The 26,211-nt window shown below is 51.0% G+C and overlaps 1 protein-coding gene across 3 annotated transcripts; it reads left to right on the top strand.

Annotated features, from left to right (window-relative positions):
* Positions 1-788: 788 nt before the first annotated feature.
* CHAF1A (chromatin assembly factor 1 subunit A) lies at positions 789-25,931 on the top strand. Of its 3 annotated transcripts, none has more exons than XM_061422605.1 (15): positions 789-1,098; positions 3,664-3,714; positions 5,611-6,473; positions 12,485-12,541; positions 15,119-15,348; positions 15,481-15,541; positions 15,913-15,981; positions 17,005-17,231; positions 17,768-17,936; positions 18,089-18,169; positions 18,556-18,648; positions 19,344-19,596; positions 20,091-20,581; positions 24,850-24,946; positions 25,453-25,931. In XM_061422605.1, exons 1-15 carry the CDS (start codon positions 1,047-1,049, stop codon positions 25,551-25,553), a joined length of 2,895 nt encoding a protein of 964 aa, XP_061278589.1. In that variant the 5' UTR covers positions 789-1,046; the 3' UTR covers positions 25,554-25,931. The 3 variants fall into 3 exon arrangements, with proteins under 3 accessions (XP_061278589.1, XP_061278591.1, XP_061278590.1); XM_061422607.1 differs by lacking the exon at positions 789-1,098 and adding an exon at positions 1,146-1,561; XM_061422606.1 differs by lacking the exon at positions 789-1,098 and adding an exon at positions 1,574-3,129.
* The last annotated feature ends 280 nt before the right edge of the window (positions 25,932-26,211 follow it).

The following is a 26,211-nucleotide window of genomic DNA, read 5'->3' as shown; positions in this document are numbered from 1 at the left end:
TGTTAATAAATAAACACAAGCTGTAATTGTTCCAAGAAAAAGAACAGTGTTGTAGCAACTTCATCTTGGAGGCTGGGGAAGAAAGGCTCCCCTGGGATTTCAATCTAAGCTCTGGAACAGGTAGAAACCAACCAGGGAAGCAGCTATGAAAAGTGTTTCCGGCGAAGAAACAGTATGTGCAAAACCCTGAGGATTAAACAAGAAATATCCATTTCATTCATTTCCTCTGAATATATATATCGCATCTCAAATACTTTTGAAGCGATGCCCAGAGTTTATTTTGCTTTTATTGTTTATATAAATTATAATTTTAATTACTGTGGCTACATTCAGTGAAGTGAAGTCGCTCAGTCGTGTCCGACTCTTTGCGACCCCACGGACTGTAGTCTACCAAGTTCCTCCGTCCATGGGATTCTCCAGGCAAGAATACTGGAGTGAGTTGCCATTTCCTTCTTCAGATCTTCCCGACCCAGGGATTGAACCCAGGTCTCCCGCATTGTAGGCAGATGCTTTACCGTCTGAGCCACAACCTATGTGCAATTAGAATAAAAAAATTAGTCTTCAGCAAAATCGCAGTTTCAGGCTGTCATCGGCGCGCCGCGTAAAGCGTTTCGTCGTGACGTAGGAGCCTGACCGTCCCGCCTCCCACAGACGTATCACACGGTCTCAGCCATTCACAGTGTCGAGCACTCAAATTGACATCACCCATCACCAATTGCAGGACACCCGCTACCCGTCAATGACAGGCCACCGTGAGGAAACCCTGCCCACCGTTAGCATATCAATAGGGGAGCCATGGAAGGAATGGAAGCTTAGGTTCTCGCGATGACGCTCCCGGCGCTCCTCTCTTCCCGAGTAGGTCCGTCACGTGACGCGGCATCACCCAATCACCGTGTGGGCCGCGGGGGTCGCCGCGGTTCCCGCCAAATACGAGCGCGGCGGCCGCGGCAGCAGCGGCGCGCGGGCGGGAGGGCGAGCAGCAGCGGCCGCCTGAGCTGAGCCCGCTCCTCCGCCGCCTGAGGGGAACTCGAGACGTCGCCCTCGCAATGCTGGAGGAGCCGGAGTGCGGGGCGCCGGGCGCCCGGGGAGAGGCCGCAGGTCGGTTCCAGTCCGCGCTGAGGGAAAGGGGGGTCGCGGCGCGCGGCCTGTGTGGGCCGAAGCGGCGGCTGGGGGCGGACTGGCCTCCTGGCCTGGGCCCACGGCTCTGCATCTGGCGTTCGGTCCGTGGAGCCGTTACGACCCCGGGGAAGGGCCTTGCAACCCGAAGGGCACCTCTTTGACGTTATTGTTGCAGCCGCGACCATTTTTTTTTTCCGGCGCTTTTACGTCAGTTCGTCCTTTCAGAGCGCTTTGCGGTGACGGGTGTGTGTGTAGCCCGGAGGGGAAACTGAGACCCAAAGAGGCGAAAGGGCCGGATTTGTTGGTTACCGAGTGCGTTTGTGTCCCCCGGACAAGTTGGACCCTGCAGCGGCGCTATGGGCCGGATGTGGAAACTGAGGCCCGGGGTTCCACGGGGTCGGGGGACCGGAACAGCCCCGTCTAAGGGTCAGGGCCAGCCCAGGTGAGAGGCCCGGGTGGTAGGGGTCCCGGGTTCTTGATGCCGCCGGATATGCAGGAAGACCGATCTTTCTCCTTCCTGTGTCTTGGGAGGGGGCTTTCTGGCGCCTGGCGGGCCCCTTACATGGGGTGGCGAACTGAGGAGGACCAGACGGCTTGTATCCCCTACTCCACTCCCTTTTTCCCCCAGGACTTGGCGCAGTGCTTGACACATAGTAGGTGCCTAGTAATTGAGTGTCGGTAGGGACATCCGCTAATCTAGTTCAGAATTTCTCAGCCTCAGCACTATTGACACTGGGGGGCATTCTGTGCACTGTAGCAGCATCTCTGTCCTCCACCCATAAGATCTCAGTAGCAAGCCCTTCTCATCTGGGACAACCAAAAATGTATCCACTGTCAAGGTGCCCCCTAGTTAATAAGCACTGTGCTGTTTCCAGACTTTGGGATTTCAAAGAGACAGAATTCATATGAAGTTGGGGCTGATTGTCATGGACAGTCATTAGACCCAGTATGGATGTTTAAGAAGTTTACAAAGCACCTTCTGTTATTATGATCAGGCTATCCTAAAAGGGAAGGATGTTTTAATGCCAGATAAAATTAGAAGGGATATAGTCTCAGAATAAAAAGCAGTGGTAAGGTTGTACAGAAATGTTTGTTAATTGCATCTATACCTTTGAATAGACTGAGTCCCTGGATGGGATCCCTTTTATGTTGACCCGAAGTCACCTCTGTTCTGCTTGCATCAAAGCTCGTGACTCAGGGTCATGCCAATAAATCCTTGTGATTGTCTGAAAATTAAGTGGCTAAAGATTGTGTATCCTTCAATGGGGGCGGGAAGGAGTTCATGTTTTTGAGAACTGAAAACTTGGGAATAATACTATCTTGCAATGGGAAGAAAGGAAATGTCTTCTGGGTACTTTTCTTGTATTCCTAGCTTGGAAGCGGGTAGAGTAGGTTCATCTATGGGCAGTTGAGTTTTTTTAGAAAGCCAGGATCTGATTTTTAAAAATACTTACTCGTATGTATCTTTAAAAAAAAAGAATGTAGGTTAGCCAAAATAACTAGACTTTTCCAAGCCAGATCTAGCACATGTCAGCTTCTCAACTTATTCTAGCCATTTGAAGATATTTATTCAAGGACTTAGTTCTGTTTATGGTCATTTCTGTACCAGTTTTGATACTGTTATGCCTTTGTGTATGTGTGTGTGTGTATTTCTTTCCCTCCTGTGCAGGAAAATATCCTCCCTATCATTTCTTGACTGTGCTTCAGCTCCAACTTGGCGGATTCAAGATGATTTAAGTTGTATCACCTTTTATAAACCCTATTTTAAGAGAAAATAAGCCCTATACCAATTGTACAGATTTGTTGGTGGGGAGAGGTTGGATTGGAGGAGCATGTTCGGGCTCCTTTTATGGTAAAATCAGCTGATACAATGTTTTCTCTCATCTGTAGTTTCCTTACTTGATTTCCTACTACCTGCCAGGCCCTGAGCCCATGTGTGGAACAAGTCTGTGTACTGTCACAAAGCTGGTGTTCTGATGGGCGGGAGAGACAGAAACACAAAAGTCTCAGGTGTGCTAAGCGCTCAAGGGAAATAAGACAAGAAGATGTGACAGCATTCAGGGTAGAATTTCTTAATCTACTGACATTTGAGATCAGATAATTCTCTGTGGTGGGGAGCAGTCCTATGCATTGTGAGATATTTAGCAGTGTTCCTATCCCTTCCCCACTTGATGCTGGCAATGCACTCTCTCCAGTCAGGACAACCAAAAACGTCCTTTGTTGTTGCTCAGTTGTGTCTGACTCTTTGCGACCCCATGGACTGTAGCCTGCCAGGCTCCTCTGTCCATGGAATTTCCCAGGCAAAAATACTGGGGTGGGTTGTCATTTCCTTCTCCCGGGGATCTTCCTGACCCAGGGATCGAACCTGTGTCCCCTGCATTGGCAGGCAAATTCTTTACTACTGAGCCACCAGGGAAGCCCAAGGATGGGGGTGGGAGTACCCAGATCAGCCCCATTGGATGACCACTTTGTATAGTAGGTACTGTATTTTCTGCTCCGTTGTTTCCAGCACTTAATAACATATCCTTTGACATTCATTCACAGCCATGGATTGCAAAGACAGGCCAGCTTTTCCAGTCAAGAAGTTAATACAAGGTAACTCTGGGAATGGGTTAAATATTTGCTCCTAGCTTATGTCCTTCATTGTTTTCTCAATTATTATATTTTTCATTTCCCTTGAGCAGAGGCAGGCCATCTCCTGGGGTTCTCATCAGAAGCATCAAAGGGGTGGAGGGGAGAAGACAGTTGCATCTTACATTTGGAAGCTGGGAAACCCATTTCACTGCGTGCCATTCCCAGGACCAAATGCAGAGGTTGCTGCTTTTACAGCTGGATTCCAGCATATTGACTTTGTAATGTTTTTTCTCATGGAGGAAAAATATACTGTATATTCTATATACCACAGAGCAGGGATACCCAACCTCTGGGATCTAGTGCCTGATGATCTGAGATGGAACTGATGTAATAATAATAAAGTGCACTATAAATGTAACTGTCCCCCCATCCTCTGCTGCTGCTGCTAAGTTGCTTCAGTCGTGTCCAACTCTGTGCGACCCCATAGACGGCAGCCCACCAGGCTCCCTGTCCCTGGGATTCTCCAGGCAAGAACATTGGAGTGGGTTGCCATTTCCTTCTCCAGTGCACCAAAGTGAAAAGTGAAAGTGAAGTTGCACAGTTGTGTCGGACTCTTTGCGACCCCAAGGACTGCAGCCTACCAGGCTCCTCCGTCCATGGGATTTTCCAGGCAAGAGTACTGGAGTGGGGTGCCATTGCCTTCTGCGCCACCCACCCTCAGTCCATGGCAAAATTGTCTTCCACGAAACCTGGTCCTGGTGCTAAAAAGGCTAGGGACCACAGCTGGAGAGAGTTTCACAGGCATCCTAGCCTCTGCTCCCAAGCTGTCAAAGCCAATAACATCTCTTGATGTTGCCAGATGTCCCCTGGCAGCACAGCTGTCCCTGGTTAAACACCTTTTTACAGGAAGTGTCTCAAAATCCTTTCATGAAAAAGGGAGGAATGAATTTACCCTTAGGTGAGATTAGTGGCTGGACTATATAAAAAAGGATGGTTTTTGGTTTTCAAAGCTTGGTTATCTGGTTCCTCTGTAGCAGCTGGCCTTCTGTCATGACTGACAGCAAGGTTGGTGTTGGTAGGAGTTGTATGAAGGGCAGCCGCCTTCCAAGGTTAAAGGATTAGGGGCAAACCGCAGAATCCGAGGGCATGATCATCTTATAAATGAAGCCAGAACAGGTTTATGTGTTTGGTCTACATTAGAAAGTAGTTAATAAGATGTTTGGGTGTTTGAGTACAGGCAGACTCTGTAAGAAAGTCACCCATCTGCATTTCCTGTCTTCCATGTGCCTCTCTCTTAGAACCATCCAGAAGGTTGACATGCAGTGGGAGGATACTTGTTTCACTGGCAAGAAAAGCTCTAACAGTCGGAGTGCTAGGGGCAGAACAAAATCTTAACTGTAAATGGATCTGTCTCTTTAGCTTTTGGAACCAGATACACTTATCTTCAAATGGAATTTCCACCCATAATAAATAACTTTAGAATTTGAACTGGATCTCAAAGAGATCAGAAAATGTCTTCTTCGAAAGTCTTGCAAAACCCCTGCTCTAAAAGTTTGTTGGTGTTTGGGGATTTTGTTTGTTTTCCATTTCTTTTTTTGTTCATTTGTTTTTGCTTTTAATTAGGTCATTGGAAAAGTCCATAATGAAAAGACTTATTGTTTAGTCATTAAATTGTGTCCAGCTCTTTGCAACCCTATGGACTGCAGCATGCCTGGCTTCCCTGTCCTTCATTATCTCTTGGAGTTTGCTCAAACTCATATCCAATGAAAAGATAATCCCTTTTTAAACTTTAGATATCCTCCCTATCCTCAAGTACATCAAGGTTGTTCATTTTTTGAGAACATAGAATGTTAAAGTATTGATTGTCACTATTCACACTATCACTTAAAAGAGGTCCTCCTTGTCTTCTGGTTTCAGCCCGACTGCCATTCAAGCGCCTGAATCTTGTCCCCAAGGAGAAAATTGACGATGGCTTGGACGACACAGGGGGGTCTCAGGCTGGCCCTGTGCAGACTCAACTCCACAACTTAGAAACCTCTTTGGACCACTTGGAGAACTGTCACATGGGTTCCGACATAGATTTTAGACCAAAACTTGTCAATGGGAAGGGACCCTTAGATAACTTTTTAAGAAGTCAAGTTGAAACCAGTATTGGCCAGGCTGTGGTCATAATTGATTTGACAGAGGACTCGAGCAACCCCCCGGACAACATGGTGGGCCACAATAAACTGAATTCTGCCGCCTCCTCCGCTCAGAAGAACATAAATGGAGTCCCAGACAAAGCTGGAGATGACAGGGGGCTGCCAAAGGCCAGGCAGAAGGATGAGCTGGCAAGTCCCGAAGAGGCCCTTTCAGAAGTTCCGTGCAAGACAGAGGCAGGGGGTGCTGACTCAGGGGGTGCAGACAGGAGGGGACTCACACAGAGGGGCTCACCCCAAAACTGTCCCAAGCTGACTGGTGACCTGAGCATGTGGTCTGAGAAGGACCGGGATGGCTGGAGTGAAGCCGGGGGCATCCTGTTCAAGGGGAAGATGCCCGTGGTCGTCTTGCAGGATATCCTGGCCCTCAGACCGCCGGCCAGGTCTCCTCCCGCCACTCCTCCCAGCCAGGCTGTGCCTTCTGAGAGCGAGACACCAGAGTCCAGCCCAGAAGAGGACTTGGCGCTGAGCCACTCGTCCTTGAGCTCTTCCTCTCCCACCAGCTCCCCCGAGGGGCAGTCTGTGCCCACAAAGCTGCATACAGGCCCCAGCCCCTTCCCTGCCTCCACACCCGTCTGCAGAGTGAGTACCTTCCCCGAGTCAGTGCTGCCTGAACCTAGAGGCTTCCATCCAGCCCCTCACTCTTCACTCAGGGATCCTATGTTGCCCAGCTGGCTAGTGGCTGAGTGAGTGTGGCCACAGATGAGCTCTTGTGATCTGGGCAGGTCCAGTGCAGAATTCTTTCTGATACCGAGAGCCATTGAATTGTTAATTTTTGTGCATACTGCGATGTGCACCAGTGTGTGTGTCCGTGCCTTCCTGGTAGCCTTGTTCACACTTAAATAATGGTGCTGGTCACCTTAGCCACACTAGTGACTAATGGCTGTGATCCTCAAGTTAGCCTATATATATATATATATATATACACACACACACACACACACACACACACAAACACATTTTTCTAGATGTTTATTTGGTTGCACTGGGTTTTAGTTGCAGCATATAGGGTCTTGGATCTTTGTTGTGGCATGCAGGATCTGTAGTTGCAGCATGTGGACTCTTAGTTGTGGGATGTGGGATCTAGTTTCCTGACTAGAGATCAGACCTGGGTCCTTATGCATTGGGAGTGCAGAGTCTCAGCTCCTGGACCACCAGGGAAGTCCTTCAGGTCAGCCTTTAACTTCAGCTCCAGGCACTCCTATTCCAACACAGGAGTCATACAGTCATTGCTGGTAAGCACTCAGCGTTGGTGACGAGACCCAAAGACGGCAGGAAGAAAAAAATGGGGCATCCTGAAGGGTCAGCTCTCATGACCGCCTGTCTTAAAACCTCACCTGGAGAAGTGAGAACAGAAAAGACCTGGCTCCGTGTTTAAGGCCCCAGGCAGGTGGCTTTGGAAATTTCTGTTTCCATTATTGGCTTCCAAAGGACATAATGGCAAATGTCTCTATTCTCACCTGTCCTTGCGGTCCTATGGGTAAAACTGAATCAACTAGTCAAGAATCACAAAGCATATTTCACAGTATCTGTGATTTGAGGGTTTTGTAGCACTTGTATGTGTTCATATCGGGTTTTCACATAAGATGGGTTCCTGGGGCGAGTCGTTTTATTTTCTACTGTACCTGCTTCATTTGACCATAAACCGCCTACTTTGATCTCCCAGGGAGATTGGAGGATGGGGAAAGTGGCTTCCTCTTTAGGTTCACAATATATCTATCAAGTCCAGGGTCTTCTTTTTTCTTCTGAGTTTCTAGATGTGTCAGACTGAGATACTCAGCTTTTAAATTCCCATCTGAGCCATCACCCAGACTCTTAAGAACCTGAGTTTGGGTCCCGTGCCATCAGCCATCTTGTTCTGTTTTGACCCTCCAGTCACACAGAATCCTTGCTGCTTCTGCTTTGTACAACTACTTTGTCACATGACTGGTAACAGCCAGTGAGCCCAGAGAACAAGACATGTACACATTTTCATTTTCCTTCATAGCTTTGTTTTTTAAGTTTTTTTAATGTGCATAGCATGGTCCCAGGACTGGGAGGCCACGCTTTTGGGGCTTGTCACAAAGCAGTGCTACTTCCTGTGCACTTGCCTAAATGCTGAGCGCATGAACCAGGTGTGCTGAGTTTACCAAAGCCTGCGTCTGAGACCCTGATCTGACTCCATACACAGGCTTGGGGTTTTAGATGTTGTAGAAGACAGTGTTATCACTCAGCTTTGCAAACAGTTCATGCTGCAGGTGGTGAGGCCTTCAGCCCTCCCCACCAGCCTGTGGCACAGAATTGCCCCAGTCACCCGCAGCATGGGATAGAGCCCCCTGATGCTGGGTGACACCATACGTGTGAGAGTGAAATGGAGTGACCACCGGGAGATGCCCAAGGGCCTTGCACACTCAGTTTCTGGTTTATCTCCTCACTTTCAGGAGTGCTGGATTTCCTGAGTGGTTGATTTTTGTGGTTGGTACCTAACATTAACAAGTTTCCCTGCTGTGGGCCCAGGTTCTTCCTGACCCCTGTTACTGTGGGGAATTCTTTTCTTTTTCCATTTTCTCTCTGCCTTCTCTTCTCCACATTGTAGGCAGAAGCTTGCTGAAGGCTTGCAGATTGTTTCTTATTCCCATGTCATGTGTGTGGTTTTTATTGGGCTCAGTTTATCCTGGACTTAATATCATAAATCTGCATTGGGAACCCCCAAACATTAGCTGGTCCATGTGTGCGTGCATGTGTGGCCAAGGGGGAGATCCAGCTCGTTAAAATGCAGATCATGCCGTCCCTTCATCTAGAGAGCCTGACTTTGAAAAAACACTTAGGAACACCTTTTCTAGATAACCCCAGGTCTCTTGACTAGACAAAGCATGGCTGTTTGGCCTCAGAGCTTTTACCACCTGAGACAGAGCTGTTTCTCCAATTTGTTTGCAGCGACATATGTGATTAGTCCACGTTATTGTTGACTCAGATGTTTGTTCCCTAAAGGGCTGTGTGGATACAGTGGTGTTACCGGAATCTACGCCTTGCCTCTGTACAGTTGCTGGAACTCTTTAAATTATATTAAATTATGGTAATTTAAATTATACAAGTATTAAATGCTCTGTTTTTTTTTTTTAAAAAAAGTATCACTGAACCGTCAGAGCCCCTTCTGGCTTTTTCCTGTCCCCCAGGTTGCCACTATAGTTGTCTTACATTGCTCTGTGTGGTGTGTATGTGAAGGATCCCTGGGAATATACAGTATCATTTTGTTACCTTACATGAGCCATATACTGTCAGTATGTTTCTTTTTTATTCCAGGGTATGTTTAACTGTATTTTACACTGGGATGGGAAGATGTATGTCTTTTTAACTGCTATACTGTATGCAGATGGTGCCATGGTATGGATAAACTGCAGTTTGCACAGTCATTCTCATTGACGGATATTTCTTTTTTTTTTTTTAAGTATTTATCCGACCGCACTGGGTCTTAGTTGCAGCCCGATGGATTTTCCAGTTATCTTCATTGTGGCATGTGGGATCTTTAGTTGTGGCACGAGAATGATTAGTTGCAGCATGCGGGATCTGACCAGGGATCAGATCCCAGGCTCCCTATATTTGGAGCCCTGAGTCTTAGCCACTGGACCACCAGGGGAGTCCCAACAGATATTTCTATCGTCTCTTGACTCTCAGCCTTGATGGAATGTAATTGTCCTGAGCTTCCCTGGGTGGTTGTTCAGAAGTGCAGGCTCACAGGACTGGTCATGTCAGTGTCTGCATGCTGACAGTCCCCCACGCCTGGGGTACTTAGAGTTGTGTCTCCCCTCCGCTTGCTCTCTTTCCCCTGCTGTCAAGGTACTAACTGCTGTGGGGCCTCCCTCCTTACCTCGCTGCTCCTCCCACCTGCTCTGGACTTAGAAGTTAGATCTCCTTCTGTATCACACCAGACAGAGGGGGCTCTGGAGTTCTCCCGAATACAGTGCAGGAATTTTACTGCACGGATGTGGTTATATATGTTTTGACTCTTGGGTAGTTGATGTATCTGTTTTAACCTCATACTAGAATCTTGGGTCTTTCTTTTGGTAGCTGAGTTCCAGATAGGGCTTCCCTGGTGTATCAGGAGGTAAAAGAACCCACCTGCCAATGCAGGAGATACAGGTTCAATACCTGGGTGGGAAAGATCCCCTGGAGAAGGGAATGGCTACCCACTCCAGTATTCTTGCCTGGAGAATTCCATGGATGGATGAGCCTGGCGGCCTACAGTCCATGGGGTTGCATAGATTTGGACACGACTGAGTTGCTAAACACTAACACTTTCCAAGTAAGTAAAATGTGTGGCCTGTATTTTGAAAGAGTTCTATAAATATTTAGGCCAAATGTCAAGAAGAAAAAGTTATAGCTGTTCAGTAAGGTTTATCCAAATGTATGGTAAAGCAGAAGAAATATTAGTTTTAAGTTAAATTGCATTTGCTGTGATTATTGGATATCATGATGCCAGCTCCTGGTAGTCATGTGAACTCTTTTATTCCTGGACTCACAACATAGGGTAAGATTTGGAAGGGTCCTGATTCTGCAGCTGAATCTCAGCAAGTATGGGCGAGACCCAGCACGTCTTCCTCCGAAAAAGCCCTGGTACAGCAGGGTGTGGCAGTCACGTTTGGTGCTGTATTCTTTGAATACAAAGGACAGTGGCATAGATACAGCACCTTCCAAACCCTGCTACCTTCTCCTTTGTTGTGGCGGTGAAGTCCGCACGTTTGACAGGCACAGTGGATGCTGGAGAAGTGGATGCTTTTTCTTAAGTGCTTGGTTAGACAGCTTTGGTGTTTCTGAGGGCACCTGGCTTAGGTGGGGTTGAGCACTCTGCCAGTCACGTGGCTTTCACATGGCCAGGCTCAGCCCTCTGCTGAGGGAAGTCTTGGTCCAGAAAGGACTCATTGTGTCCCGAGTAAGAAAGGTATCTTATCTGTATGTGTTAATCTGTAGGAAGTCTTAAGGCCAGGCTTTCCTGCCCTAAGAGAGAAAGCACTGTTTTTGTGTAGTTTTGTTGGTATGTCAGTTTCGAGAGAGATGGGCTTTTGATCTTTCATCTTGTCTCATTAATTGGCTGCGTAAGATGAGCCCGGGGAGGGTGGGTATTTCTTTCCAGTCCAAATTCTCCCCATTGCTTGTCCAGTAAATGGTGCGATTGCCAGGATACCCTGCTCTGGAGGGAGCTTAGACCACTAGCCTGGACTTCTTGTGTGTATTCCTGCTGCTGCTGCTGCTAAGTTGCTTCAGTCATGTCTGACTCCGTGCGACCCCATAGAGCCATTTTGCCAGCATGGTGAGGGAGCCCAGCCACGCGTCTTGGTCTCTCCTTGCAGCCCAGGCATAGAATGCAGCAGGGCGATTGAGAACACTCTGCTCTAGAACATAGGGGTTCTGGACTGGATGACCACTTCTGGCCAGCTGACTCTTTATCCTGAACATTCACGCCATGTTCTAAGAGGCAAAGCCTCACTGGGCAAAGAGAACAAGTTTGTGGCCCACAGGAATCCAAGCCCACACACGTCTTGCTTGAGTCCCATGGTATTGATTTGTAGACATGACAGGCAAACCCTCTGAGCTAGTGTGGATCTGGTTTCAACTTCCCCTGCAATAAAGTGCATGTCACAGTAAAGCAAGTCACGTGGCTCTGTTGGTTGCCCAGTGCATGTAAAAGTTATGTTCACACTATGCTGTGTGCAGTAGCATTATATCTTAAAGAAGTACATACCTTAATTAAAAAAATACTTAACTGTGAAACTTCCCTGGTGATGCAGTGGTGAAGACTTTGCTCTCCCACTGCAGGGGAAGTGGGTTCAATCCCTGGTCAGGGAACCAGGATCCCACATGCTGCACAGTGTGGCCAGAAAAAAAAACTTCACTGGAAAAACTGCCATGGTCTGAGCCCTCAGTGAGGCGTGGTCTTTGCAATAGTAACATCGAGGATCACTGAGCACTGATCAGCATACCACGTATAACAATGAAATGTGTGAAACTTGAGGATTACCAGCATGTGACACAGAGACGCAAAGGGAGCGAATGCTGTTGGGAAAATGGTGTTGATAAGACTTGCCCAATGCAGAGTTGCCACAAACCTTCAATTTTTTTTTTTTTAAACGTGTTATTTTGGAATCGAAAGCAAGGTGTGCCTGGAGTCACAGAAAACCTCCACTGCCAGCCTTCCTGGGAAAAAGTAGAAGGGGCAGCCGTGCAGGGCCGGGTGTCTGCAGGACTCAGGACTCGGCCTCCGCAGTTGCTTATAGGCCTGCTGCTCTGTGTCTCCCCAATGCCAAGGCCCTGCCTGTGGCTCTTGATACCAAACCTGGCCTCCATTTTGGTCATCTGCCTTCCGGCCTCCCTTAATATCTCCACAAGTACACTTACGTGCTTTCATTGGAGCTTATGACCCAACCAAGACCTTCTGGTTTTGTTTGCTGGAACCGTCACCCAGAAAGGTTTCCATTGTTGTTTTGCAGAGTGTTGACTACCCCCCCGGCCCCGATCTCCCCTCAAGGACAGTTCAGTGTGTTAAACGTGTTAAAGTGATTGAAACGTTAAAGTGATTGAAACAACCCGTGTTCTCATTTCAGTGTCTTTCCTTTCAGATAACTAAGAAACTGGTCAGAGGCTCTGCAGAGAAGAACAAGATGAAACTGCAAAGGGTAAGGTTTGTTCCCTGAAGTAGCAAGTTTCCCAGCTGCACGCTTCGCAGTAAATGGGCAGCAAAGCCCTTTGCATGGCTCTTTTCCCTGCTCGTCCTCGGCAGCATTTCAATTCTTGCTTCATTTTACATACCTGGGCCTCATGTTTGTAGCTTGCATCACTCTGAGCTTTGCTGAATCCTAAGGTTTCACCTGTAGTCTTTTTTAAGCTTTTACTAGAATCAGTACTGTCATAATAGTTAGGCATCCCCATTGTAGGGTTTTGTCTTTTTTTCTGTTTTTCGGCTGAGCCACTTGGCATGTGGGATCTTAGTTCCTCGACCAAGGATTGAATCCATGCCCCCTGGGAGTCTTAGCCATTGGACCACGGGGGAAGTCTCCCCTATTGTAATGTAAAATCGCCTTAAACAGAACCCAGTTTCTCTCCCTGTGCCCCATGCTCCTACAGGTAAATGGAAGTTACACCCTTTCTGAGGCGCTGTAATGAGGGCCTTTACACCAGATGGGTGATTACTATAAAGGGGTTCCCTATTGAGTCTTCTTTTATCTGAGGGGTCACATTGTTACACACAGCAGTGCAGGGGGACCTTCTTTCTTACTGAGTGAATTGCAAAGAAGGTCTTGGACTCCTCACCCGTCAGCACCAGCTCAGGGAAGGGGCACTCATGACAGTCGGCTGTGTGCTCATCAGGTGCTTCTTGTGCTGTCTACCTTATGGCCGCGTTCAATTTTTGTGTTTCGGGTTTGATGCCTTTAATGTTTTTTAAGTCTTTATTGAATTTGTTACAGTATTGGGGGTTTTGTTTTTTTTTGGCCGCAGAGGCATGTGTGATCTTAGCTCCCCAACCAGGGATTGAACCTTCACCCCCTTGGATTGGAAGCAGTCTTAACCACTGGACCACCAGGGAAGTGCTCCTGATGTCTTTTTGAAAGTTTATCTCATTTGTTGGAATTTCAGAACTAGGCACCTGCTTGGCAGGTGTGGCTGAAGAGGTCTGATTTATGCCTGATTCCAGAAGCCTCCTGTCCTTGCAGTTAGCAGCAAGGAGACACCCCCACCCCCTCCACTCTGCAATTGCTGCTGGTTTCCTCACCCTGTTACTTGATCAGTTACTCAAGCCCCTGCTCCAAGTGTCCCACGAGGACATTTGGCAAGGACATTCTCAGGCCTCTATCAGCGTGCCTCCATGGCTTTTGTGATAGGGAACAAAGGTTGATCAGGGCAGGGTGTTCTCTAGGGACAAAGGCACAATCATAGGCCCAGATGGAGAGCTGAGCTGTCAGGCTCCTGCCAAAGGTGGGAAGCCTATGATGATTCTTGTCCTGGAGAATTACCCAGTGCTGTGAGAAGGTAGGGCTTCCTCAGTGGCTCAGTGGACAAAGAATCTGCCTGCAGTGCAGGAGGAGACACAGGAGTTGGCGTGGTTGATCCCTGGGTTGGGAAGATCCCTTGGAGAAGGGAATGGCAACCCACTCCAGTATTCTTGCCTGGAGAATCCCATGGTCAGACGAGCCTGGTGGCATACCGTCCAGAGGGTCGCAAAGCCTCTGACATTACTGACCATGTTAGAAGGTACCACCCCTTCTGTCCTAGAGCTGAAATTTGTTCAGTGTGAATGTCACCTTATATAATAACTCAGTGCCCCAGGCCACATATAAATTCTTGGGAATGAGGAACCAATAAAATGAGATGTTCATGCTTCAGAGAAACCAGTGGTTTCCTCCTGCTGGTGTTGAGGAGGCCCAGGCATTGTCATGGATATCATGATGTCTTTTCTTATCTTCTGACCTTCTTCTCAGATCCTGAAAAATGTTTGTTTGGTTTTTTGAGAAATTGTTTTAAAAATAAAAAGTTTTCTTTTGAGAAATGGCTTTACAGATTAAAAAGGTTTTTTCGCTTCTGTTTTTTAATGTGTTCTCGTCTGTTTCCCGCTGTTTTAAAACTTAACTCGTCAGGTTTCCCGGCCTTGCCTCATCCTGCTCTCCCATTTCAAGAGAAATAAAATAAACCCTGTTGTCTAGAATAGTTTTGGAGGGAATGGAAAGAAAATGTCTTTTGGCTCTGGCATGCCAGGATCTTAGTTCCCCGACCAGGGATGGAACCTGTGCCCCCTACAGTGAAAGCGCAGAGTACTAACCACTGAACCGCCAGGGAAGCCCCAGGAAAATGTTCTTGTTTTGAGGGCAGGGAGGCAAAACCTACAGGTGTTTTAAATGTGTCTTTATTTTACCACACTTTTTTGAGCCAATAAATGTTACTCCAGCCCAACAGCAGGTATCCCATGTAGGCAGCTGAGAAGGGCTTACTTCATTTTTTTAATTAAGTAAAAGTTGACCCTCATTCCATACTTGAAAATGGTCTTAAACACATCTTATTGTTACTCGCCCACGAGTCCCTGTGGCAGCCGGCCAATCCTCGTGGCCTTTCTCAGGGCGGAAGGAGATGTAATGGACCAGATATTGCCTTCTCTGTGCATGTGTGGGCCAGCGGGCCTCGCACCTCCCCCTCTGCCTGCACACAGCCTGCCTTCCCCGGCGTCTGCCCACGGGGCTGAGCTGTGTGCCGTCTCTGTGCAGGATAAGGAGCGTCTGCGGAGGCAGCTGAAGCTCCGGGCGGAGAAGGAGGAGAAGGAGAAGCTGAGGGAGGAGGCCAAGAGGGCCAAGGAGGAGGCCAGGAAGAAGAGGGAGGAGGAGAAGGAGCTGAAGGAGAAGGAGCGGCGGGAGAAGCGAGAGAAGGACGAGAAGGAGAAGGCGGAGAAGCAGCGGCTCAAGGAGGAGAGACGCAAGGAGCGCCAGGAGGCTTTGGAGTGCGTGCCCCGCCCCCTCCATCTGGGGTCCCACAGCCTCTGCCCTGTCCCGCTGTCACGTAACCCCACCCCCTCCACAGGCATCAGCATGTGCCTGGGCCAGCAGGTGTCACTGAGTGTGATGTCTCGTAGGGCAAAGCTGGAGGAGAAGCGGAAAAAGGAAGAGGAGAAACGGTTGAGAGAAGAAGAAAAGGTAGAATGTGTTTCTAGATCGCGCACCTTCCTGTGTGTTTGAGAAGCAGGGCTTCTGCCTGATTGCTGCTGGATATTGCGTGTCCTCCCTGAGGTGGTGGTGGAGGCGGGTAGACAGGACTGACACTCCTGTAAGTAGGCTGGTTTGGGTGCCGGCCCAGCCCTTCCCGGCTGGCTGTCTCCTCCTCTGGTCCCTCTGCCCACAGGAGCAGCTCTAACCTTTGGAGTTGCCTGGTACCCATTTGTGGGTTTGGCGAACTTGCATTAAATTAATGCTTTCAACGTAAAAATGCTTGGAATTCAATTACAGGGGCTTTTGCATGCTTCAAGTTCTCTATTTCTTTCTCACCCTCATCTTCTCTTGCATTGCAGCGCATTAAAGCCGAGAAGGCCGAAATCACGAGGTTCTTCCAGAAACCAAAGACCCCACAGGCCCCCAAGGTGAGCAGCCTGCTTCCTCTGGCTTTAATATTGGTCTCTGTCAGGCTGTACTGTTTGAAAAATAAAGAGGCATCTTCTGACCCGCTGGCTGTGCTTTCATCGAGAGGGACGTCTGCTGGCCTTGGGAGCTTTGATCTCCAGCAGAATCTGGAGGTTCAATTCTTACCATCCACTGTGCTCTCAGAAAGGCAAAAAGTGGCACGTTTGCTCAAACTACCAAGTGTTTATAGAGGTTGTGCTGGGATCCGTGAGGGAGAAAGACCAGTCTTCACCCTTAGGGGATGTCTGCTCAAGATAAGAGGCAGGATTGAGCGTAAAACAACCTGTGGGGTTCATTCAGCACAGGATTCTGCTTCCTGTCACCTTCTAGACCAGGCTCTGCTGGTGAAAACCCCAGACCTCTGTCCCCTCCCTCCTCCATGCTCCAGAGGTGCAAGGGTGTCCTTCCAGGTCTTTCACTGAGCATTTCCCTCCCTCCTGTGTTTGTGTATTCATGTACCTAACAAATTATGAATTTATTGTTTACCGCTTTGCTGAGTTGCATCTTGGATTCTTGCCACATTTGCCCTTGTTCATTCTTTTTCATCGCTGCAGTACCATGTCATGATGTGGATGCATCATACTTTGTACCCCCTTGCCATTGATTTCTACCCCCACCTCCCAACAGTGCGTGGGTGTCTCACACTTCTCTGGATCTGACTGATGGGTGAAGAAAAACATATTTATTTCTCTTTATGTTTCTCCATGATTCTCGGTACAGTTGAACATCTCTTTGTGTTTATCATTTTATTTCTTTTTATTAATTTTATTTCTTTTTTTGCCAATTCCTCTTTTTTGTCAGGTTATTGCAGAATTGGCTTTCTTCTGATCTCTGGTTCTTTATATTATCTTGGTTTTTGTTCTTGGTGATGTGTCTCCTTTGACACTGGGTCCCATGTCCAGTGGCTCCTCCTCAACACTTGCTGTGCAGGTCCATCACACAGTAGGCAACAGTGGTGCCATCACATCCCTTCTCCGTTTCAGACCCTGGCCGGTTCCTGTGGGAAGTTTGCCCCTTTCGAAATCAAAGAGCACATGGTCCTCGCCCCTCGATGCCGGACTGCCTTTGATCAAGACCTCTGTGACCAGCTTGACCAGCTCCTCCAGCAGCAGAGCAGCGAGTTCTCCTTCCTGCAAGATCTGAAAAGCCGGCGGCCGCTTAGGTCTGGGCCCACTGTGGTGTCTAACCGGAACACAGACCTCTCTAACAGGTTAGTTCTGAGGGAAGCTGCCGATTGCCCTTGGTGAAGTTGGAGAATCCTGAGTGGCCAAGCAGAGCCCTTGTCACTGCTGAGTCCCTTGGCCTTGACCGGTCAGCTCCCTCCCTGGCCTCAGACCCCGGATTCTACTGCTCCATCAGCTCTCTCCTGGCTTCACCTCCAAAGGCTCCCAGGTGCGGTGGCCTTGCAGAAAGTCTCAGCTCTGGAGTGCAGGCTGCCTCTCCTGGGTCCCCAGACTACGCGCCCTGCCCCCCGGATGGAGCTGACGTCTAGACCACTTGCCTGGAGGGTTGCTCCCCAGCTCTTGCCAATGTACTTGTTTTCACATGCCCACTTCTGTATATGCAGTGGGGCAGCAGCTTCCGTCTGGTTCCTCTCTCCTTCTCGCGCCATGTCCCTGGAGTAAACATTGACCTGCTTTAGGGCTGCCCGTCTCTAGTGCCCACGACCTGCCACCCCAGGAGGAAGGATGTTGTGGTGGGCGAGTGCACCATGGAGGAGCCTTCTAAGCCAGGTTTTGTCTCCAGCGATGTGGTGATCGTGGAGAGCAGTAAAGTGGACGGTGTTCCTGAGCGGAGAAAGTTTGGCAGGATGAAGCTCCTGCAGTTCTCTGAGAACCACCGGCCAGCATACTGGGGCACGTGGAACAAGAAGACGACAGTCATCCGCCCAAGGGACCCCTGGGCCCAGGACAGGGTGAGTGTGTGGGCACTGCTCTGACCCCTGCGTATCCTTCTCAGCGTGGCCTTCTCCTGCGGCCCTGGGGCTCCCCAGAGTTCTAGCTTTTTAGCTCTGCCATTCCCTCCCGACCCTGGAGATGACAGTGACTGCTGTGTGTGTGCCCTCAGGACCTCCTTGACTACGAGGTGGACAGCGATGAGGAGTGGGAAGAGGAGGAGCCGGGAGAGTCCCTTTCCCACAGCGAAGGGGTGAGCATGGCAGGGGCCGGCAAGTTCCGGTGAGAGGGCTCCCTCGGACAGCATCTCAGCACCAGATTTATAGCTATTCTTGGAAAACCTTGTTTAGTGACACCTGCCTGGTGTGGACGGGGAAGCTCCCAGATACCCCTGGGTGGGCCCGCCCGTCTCCTGCCACACCCGCTGCCTTACTCCGGGCCCCTTATCTGTGTTCTGCCTGGCCCTCCACCCCCACCAGAGTATAGTGGGCTGGTTAGAGGATCCTGGCTGATCCTCAGGGTGTCCGTAGAAATGACGCTTAGAGCACTGGAAAGCTGTTTGCTTTTAACGTGTTCACGGGTGAATTATAAGTAAAGCACATGTTTCCACACGTTATCATTGTGCTTTTTTCTCTCGAGGACGATGACGATGACGTGGGAGAGGATGAGGACGAGGATGATGGTTTCTTCGTGCCCCACGGGTACTTGTCTGAGGATGAAGGCGTGACCGAGGTGAGGGCTGGACAGGAGGTGATCAGCCCAGAGCTTGGTGGCTGCTGACCAGGGGGTGGTTGCGTAGGTCCTGGCCCACCCTGCAGCCGATTCCTTGTGGACCTTGCTCCTCAGAGGCTCAGCCTCACCCCCCAGCTTTCTCAGTTCTACTGGATGGTGGGACTTTTGAGGGAGTCGTTTCCAGAGCTCTGAAGGCCTGCCGGGTTGTGGGGAGACTGGCAGGTGTGACCCGTCTCAGAGGCACACTTGGGGACCTTTGTCCTTCATACGTTTCCAACCAGAGAGGCAGATGGGTCTCGTCAGGCCCTGAGCATATCTGGCTTAGACACTGGCATCATTCTGAGGTGGGAGAGGTCCAGCATGGTGATTTCAGCTCCAGGATCACATGGTAAGCAGAGAACCCAGAGTGGTGCTAAGAAGTCTACTGAAGAGGTAATAAAAATAAATACCTGTGACTCTCCTGTGAGGGCTAGAAAGGCAGGTGCACCTAAGATACTTGAGGGTGAAGGTGCCAGTGATTCAGTCTGAAGACATTCTCTGCCTGTATTATCGCCAGTCAGGTGCCATCCACACTGGCCCTGAGTCTGTGAAGAGCTCTGCCTGCCTCCCATATGCTCTCTCTCTGTCCCAGAGGGGTGCACCAGGGTACTGGGGAGCAGGGATCCTGAGCAAGTGTCTGCGCTCTAACCTGCCAGGAATGTGCCGACCCGGAAAATCACAAGGTGCGCCAGAAACTGAAGGCCAAGGAGTGGGACGAGTTTCTGGCCAAGGGAAAGAGGTTCCGCATTCTCCAGCCTGTGAAGATCGGCTGCATCTGGGCGGCCGACAAGGACGGCGGTGCTGACCTGAAGGTGCTGCAACAGTTCACGGCCTGCCTGCTGGAGACTGTGCCCCCTGAGGAGGAGCAGACGCCCAGGGCCTCAAAGAGAGAGAAGAGGGACCAGCAGAGTGAGCACCAGCTCTGGGCAGGGGCAGGGCGGGAGACTCCCTCTGAGGGTGGCCAGGTAACTCACAGGTTCTTCAAAGAAACAGCCAGAGCCAGTGCTTGCTGAGGAGGTGTCCTTTCTGTGACTCTCATGAGAGCTGTACAAGGTGGCTGCTTCAGTCAGCCTGTTTCACTGATGGTCACACACATTCTTAGCTCTTCAGAGCTGGGAGGGCCACTCAGAATGGGTGTGTGAGGGCTTACTAAGAAAACAGACACAGGAGGTGAGGCCTGACAGTTTATTCCAACCAGTCCCGCCTCGTGAAGTGTGGACCTCCCAGAGTCTCTCCTGGAGCAGTTCCTGTGTTTAAATCCACCGATGTCAGTCAAATCACCGCTCTGTGTCAGTTACATCTCAGTAAGCCAGGAGGAAAACAAGGCCACCCAGAGCAGACTGTGTCTCAGCCTCCCGGGGGCTGTGTTCATTCCGTCTCCCCCTGCTCCCTCTCCCCACCAGTCCTGGCCCAGCTGCTCCCGCTGCTGCACGGGAACGTGAATGGGAGCAAGGTGATCATTCGGGAGTTCCAGGAGTGCTGCCGCCGAGGACTGCTCAGCAGGGACGCCGGCAGCCCAGAGGACAGTGCCGCCAGCCCCCCGAGCCCTGGCCCTGCCCGCCCGCAGACCCCTACCGCCAGCGAGGACGTGGCTGTGCCCTCCAAGGCCAGGCTCAAGCGGATTATTTCTGAGAACTCGGTGTATGAGAAGAGGCCCGACTTCAGGATGTGCTGGTACGTCCACCCACAGGTGCTGAAGAGCTTCGCCCAGGAGCACCTGCCTGTGCCCTGCCAGTGGAGTTATGTCACCGCAGTGCCCTCGGCCACCAGGGAGGACAGTGGCAGTGTCCCCGCCCCGGGGCCCGGCCAGGGTATGCCCGTCTCACTCAAGAGGAAGTCGGCGGGTAGCATGTGCATCACCCAGTTCATGAAAAAGCGCCGGCACGACGGGCAGGTGAGACCCCGCTGCGGCTTGTAGTTTGTAGCAAACCTTCCTTTTAGGGCATGTTTAGATTTATAACAAAACTGAGGTGACAGAACTGACCAAAATAGAGGCGTGGGTGTAGAGGTTTTTCCACCCACCAAGCACCCGCAGCAAAGCCTGCGTGGCTCTCACAGCTGATGAACCTACGTGGACGTACCCGTCACCCAGACTCCAAGGTTTACTGGGTGCACTCTGGCTTCTGTGCATCCCGTGGGTTTGAACAGATGTATGGTGATGTGTGTGGCTTCACAGTGTCACACAGCTGTGCCACTGCCTTCACGCCCACATTCTGCCTGTTGGTCCTTCCCTCCCTCTACCCTGGGCCGCCACTGGGCCTACTGCTCTCACTGGATTTTTCACTTAGTTGTGTGCCTTTATGCTTTCTTCCTGTCTTTTCATGGTTTGACAGCTCATTTCTTTTCAGTGCTGAATAATGTTCCGTGCAGCAGCTTCTGTTTAGTTAGTTTTTGTGTTCATTTAACACAGTTACTAAGCGCTTACTCCATACCAGGTACCCTGCTAGGCCTTGTAGACAGTGGTGAGCAAAACGCCATCAAAGCGGAGACAGACTGGAGTCCATGGTGGGAGCACCCATGTAACTATCCTGACAGCACATGGAGGAGGAAGCGTGTGGTCCCACATAGATAGGCCATGTATAGGGAGGGCCTCGCCTCACATGGAGGCAGGTGGGCTTCCTGAGAGTCGCTGGTCCCCAGAGCGAAGGCTCCCGCGCTGCCTGGACACACGGAGGCTGGGCCCCCACCTCAGCCTTGGTCCGTGTTTGATGTTTGTTTCTGTTACTGGCATGGCAAGGTGATGGGTTTAGTCTCCTGGCTACTATCACCAGAAGCCTGGTCTTAGTTGTGGGCACCAGTCCTCACTGAGGCCAGTATCTCACGTGGCTGAAGATCTTGGAGACTCGAGTTTACGTGGATGAGAGGATGTGGTGAGAGCTGGTGTCTCGCTCGCATCTGGGGCTCTCCTAGGGTGCTGTCGCTCCAGGAGGTACTGCTAGAGGCTGGGGGTGAGGGAGAAAAAAGGGAGCCCGTGTGTGCGCCCCATCCCCTACCCCTGCTCCTGCCACATGTGTGGTGGGGGAGGATGGGCAGGGGGTTGGCTCCTGGAGTGATGCCCGCACACAGATGACGTCTTGGGTGCAATGGAAGCCTTCTTCCTGAATCATCACAGCAAGAGGGAGCCTGGGACAATTCTGTGCAGTCATGGCGGCTGTTCCTGCCACTCCCCCACCCCGTCCCTGTCAGCTGTGGACATGGCTCGATACAGTAGCTCCCATCTGGTTAGGAGTCAGGGACCCAGCCCCACAGACAGTTCTCTCCTTGGGCCTGGACCCAGAACAGGCCCTCATGTGTTCAAGCTGTGATGAGCTGCGGAACTCCTTATGGTCAGCATCATCGTTAGCCAGACGGTCTCAGAAGGCTGCACATGTGATGCTCAGGTTGAAACCAGCTGGGGAGCCAGTGTGAATGTGGCCAGGGCTGGAAGGACCCTTTGGTGTCCTAATCCAGGCAGGGTTTGCGGGCTGCTGCCCTCATCAGGCCCCCACAGCCACCTTGCTGAGTCCCCTGTGCTCTTCTTCCCCTCTGACGGCGTCCACGCACGTGCTCGCAGTCTTTGTCTCTACGTACAGAAAGACGGGTTAGCCCTTATCACCTGTTTCCTCTTGCACTTGACGTGATTCTCTGCCCTTGGTGCTTTGTTGTTTACTGAGAAAAAGTGCTCCCCAATAAACTGGGGGCCCCTCTCCCCAGGTAAGACGGGTTGGTCTATGAGAGGCAGTGACATGGGGCGTTTCATTTGATGACACCCATGAATAGCAGTCAGTGCTATTCAGCTTCTCCCCGTTCACTGGCCTCAAAGGGGCTCCGAGATGTGGCAGGATCTCACAGAGGGCCACATGTCCAGTGGTTCTGGGCGTGCTGGCCCCAGTGGTCCTGATTAAGTGGGTCTGAGAGTAGCTGCTAATGTCTGCACTTTGAACGCCCCTTTTTGGAGCTTCCCTGGCAGTCCAGTAGCTAATACTCCAAGCTTCCAATGCAGGAGGTGAGGGTTCAGTCCCTAGTCAGGAACTAGATCCCACATCCTCGCTTGTAACAGCGCTTGGTCCCCTGGGACCATGCAGGCCTCGGGACCGTAAACACATGGAAGTTTGTCTGCAGCAACAGGAAGTCCTGAGCTGGTGAGCACTGTGGTCCAGGGCCAGGCTGCTCCTGTCTCCTGCTGCTCCTGCCTGTTTGTGGCCTTGTCTTTGTGGTCACAGAACAGCTGCTGCACTGCCAGCCAGCGAGATGAGGATGGCCAAACCTACCTGGGGAGGAGTCCCGTTTACCTGGAAGGAGGAGCAGACTCCACCTGTGTCTTTCTGACTGGAATGCTCTGACCCAGCCACCCAGCTGAAAGAGAGGCTGGGGCCATGAGACCTTGACCACCTCCAGCAGACTCCTTATGATTTGGGACAGGCAGGCGGGAAGAGAGCTCTGGGCGTGCACTGAGCAGGGCCTGCAAGGCAGAACACAGGAGCTGGGGAGCCTTCCTGAAGGCCGGGTTGGTGGCCTGGGAAAATGTGGATGGTGTGTATGAATATTTTAGATCGGGTTGGGATTTTTAATTTATGGGAATTTTAGAAGCTTTTCATTTAGAGTTCTAACTAGTGTTATACTTAAGGGTTTACACAGTACCATGATCAAGTGAGATGAGCCGGCTGTTAGGGGCCACTTCTGCCCCAGAGAATGAGTGAGTGAGTGTGTGTGTCCGTCCCCCCGGCAACTCAGCTCTTCAGCCTTGTTCTGTTTTCGCACAGGCAGGGGCTCCATCTGTCCTTTCCAGCCTCAGTGCTTGGTGGTGGTGACATGTCTTCCTAACTCCCAAGGCTGCATGGCCAGCTGTGTGCCCTCTGCCTGCGATAGCGACAGCAGCATGTCGGGCTGTCCCCCGGCTGCATATGCTGACAGGCCTCAGCCCAGCACGTGGGACCCCTCCTGGAGCCTCACCTTAGAAAGGCTTGAGACCCGTCATGTGCCTGTGGGGCTGTGGGCTACTGTTCCTCCCACAGAGGGCTTGTGGGCCCAGAGCAGTCATCCGTTTGCACTTGGCTCCCAGTGTGGAGGCCTGGGACCGGGAAGGCTAGAAGGAGACCCGCCCGTCCCCTTGCTCACCAGACCCAAGTCTGCATGGCTGGGGGGTGGAGAATGCACTGTCTGTGCTTCTGAAACAGGTGCCTGGAAGCTGCCCTGCACCTCCCAGCAGCGCCCATGGAGCTCTCCTGGAGCTTCTACACTAGAACTGAGGGGTCTGTGAGCATAAGCTGTCTGCCAGCCAGGCTGGGAACCGCAGGCACAGTGGATGGCCTCGCTGTACTGTCGTCCCTTTTCCAGGCAGACTTACAGAGTAGAAGGGCTCTAGGAGGGTGTTGAGCCCCTTGGAAGGGAGCCCAGCTCCACTGCCTCTGCCAACTCTTGTGCATGGGCAGTGTTTAGGATTGGTCCTGTTACTGCCTCGTTCTGTGTCTCTGTCCCCTCTGGTGGAAGCCAATGATAACAGCTCCTGACGCCCATTCTTGGGGTGCTGGTGGCATCCACATGGGCAGAACTGGGCAGAGTGAGCATCAGAGGAAAGAGTTCACAAGTGTTGGGCAGAGGGACCAAGCTATTGGACAGAGAAGAAAACACTGACCAACTAACTTCTTAGCCACCTACTTATTCCAGAAGTTAATAATTCAGAGAAACCATGTGCTTTGTCCATCTCCTTTTCAAACCAAAGTAGAGGATCCCCCCCTCCCAATTCTAATTTGCAAACAATAATGCATTATTTTTCTAACAAGGTAAATAATTAGTTCATTTCAGAGTACTCCCAAGGTTTCCTTTGATCATAACTCTTGAGACACTAAGACTTCCCTGACTCAGACCTTAAAAGAATCTGCCTGCAATGCAGGACACCTGGGTTCAATCCCTTTGTGGGAAAGACCCTGGAGGAGGTCATGACTGCCCACTCCAGTATTCTTCCCTAGAGAATCTCATAGACAAAGGAGCCTTGTGGGCTCCAGTCCATAGGGTCTCAAAGAGTCGGACACGACTGAGCAACTAACACTTTGACTTTCATCAGACTCCTCAGATAGTGTCTCCTGGATGGGCAGAGAGGGGTCGGGTGTGCAGCAGTGGGTGGCAGGGGGGTCACACCAACCCTGTCTGCTGCTGCTGACACAGTGTGCCTTGTCTGTGCAGGTTGGCACTGGAGACCTGGACGACTTCCAGGCGGACACAGAGGAGGAGGACGACGACGAAGGCGACTGTGTGATCATGGACATCTCTGATGTTGGGGGTGAGCAGGGTACCACACCCTCCTCTTTTCCTTCAAGCCGGCCAGGAAGGGAAGGGGCAGTTAGTCACCCCCCAGCTCGCATCCTGTGAGTGATGGGGACTGAGGAAGAGGTCCTGAAAGGCGCCAGGCAGGCTGGTGTGATGGTGTGGGTGTCAGGCCTCCTGTCCTGGTCTGAAAGCTACATTCAGGAAACCAGAGACCCAAGGGTTGGTGAGGAGCTGTCAGGGAGGGAGGGTGTAGGGCCTCTGAACCATACTTCCCCAGGGCAGGGAGCCAGAGGCCAGCCAGCCTGAGGCCAGCCACTGAGCCTTGCTGCCTACTTTCCTCATCTTTACCACGGGCTTCCCCTGTCCTGGAGGGTCAAGTGCAAAGCCTGCTGGACAGGGCTGCAGAAACACACAGGCTCAGGGTGAACACAGCCGAAGCCCCAGTGAGAAGGCGATGGCTTGCCTGCCCTCCCCCAGAGTGGACCCAAGGCTGAAGCCCCTCCCTCTCTTGCCTTGCAGACATCCAGGCCCCATGCGGAACCACTTCTGGAGCTGGGGGCTCAGTGGGGATGGACACCAGTGAGAGCTTCGTGGCCCCCAGCTCGCTTCGCCTGTCCTGAGCACCCAAGTGGCCCGTGTATGTATGTAGAATGGTTAGGGTATTCTTGATGCCTCTCAGATACTTGAAAGTCCTGACTCCTGTGTAAAGAGCACTTTGTCCTGCTTGGCAGACCTCCCTGGAGGTCTGGAAAGTTTTATATAGGATACTTGGTTAGTTCTTTTTGATATTTGTAAAAAATTTCCCCCCAAAGCTGCATATTAATCTGCCCTTTAATAAAGCATTATTGTGATGTGACCTGCATGGGGAGGGCCTAGTCGTGCCCTTTGGACCCTGGGCAGGCGCAGTGACGAGATGCTTGTGAATGAATTGAAGCCCCTCGGATGCAGTGTGGCACCCGGACCTGACGTGGACCTGTATAAACTATTGTCTACCCCGACCTGGCGTGTCTGTCGTCTCTTCCAACACGTGGTGTCTGTACCTGGTGTGTCCAGAGGCCAGTGCTCTGCTGTCCAGTGTCCACCCCCCAGTTCCCCACGCGTGGACCTGTGGCCTTTGTTTAAAGTTCAACGCTTCATACAAGTTCTGTCCCATCTCTTTGTTGTGTGCTGGGGCTCCTCGGCAAGTGCTTGTGCTGGTTAACCCCTCCTGCCCCTTGGCGGGTGGGCAGAGGGTGTTCCCAGCCTCGGGAGTGCTGAAGCTAGGAATTGTGGAGCCAG

Source organism: Bos javanicus, chromosome 7, assembly GCF_032452875.1.
Source record: "Bos javanicus breed banteng chromosome 7, ARS-OSU_banteng_1.0, whole genome shotgun sequence".
In the NCBI taxonomy this organism is placed as follows: Eukaryota; Metazoa; Chordata; class Mammalia; order Artiodactyla; family Bovidae; genus Bos; species Bos javanicus.
Note: the sequence above shows the minus strand (reverse complement) of the source record. Positions and strands in the feature narration are given on the sequence as shown.

Bases quoted from the DNA above. Each gene is read 5' to 3' on its own strand.
- CHAF1A (XM_061422605.1), top strand. From the start codon at position 1,047: ATGCTGGAGGAGCCGGAGTGCGGGGCGCCGGGCGCCCGGGGAGAGGCC. The intron at 18,170-18,555 runs GTGAGCATGGCA...TTTTCTCTCGAG, and splicing joins CCCTTTCCCACAGCGAAGGG to GACGATGACGATGACGTGGG. The intron at 20,582-24,849 runs GTGAGACCCCGC...TTGTCTGTGCAG, and splicing joins AGCGCCGGCACGACGGGCAG to GTTGGCACTGGAGACCTGGA.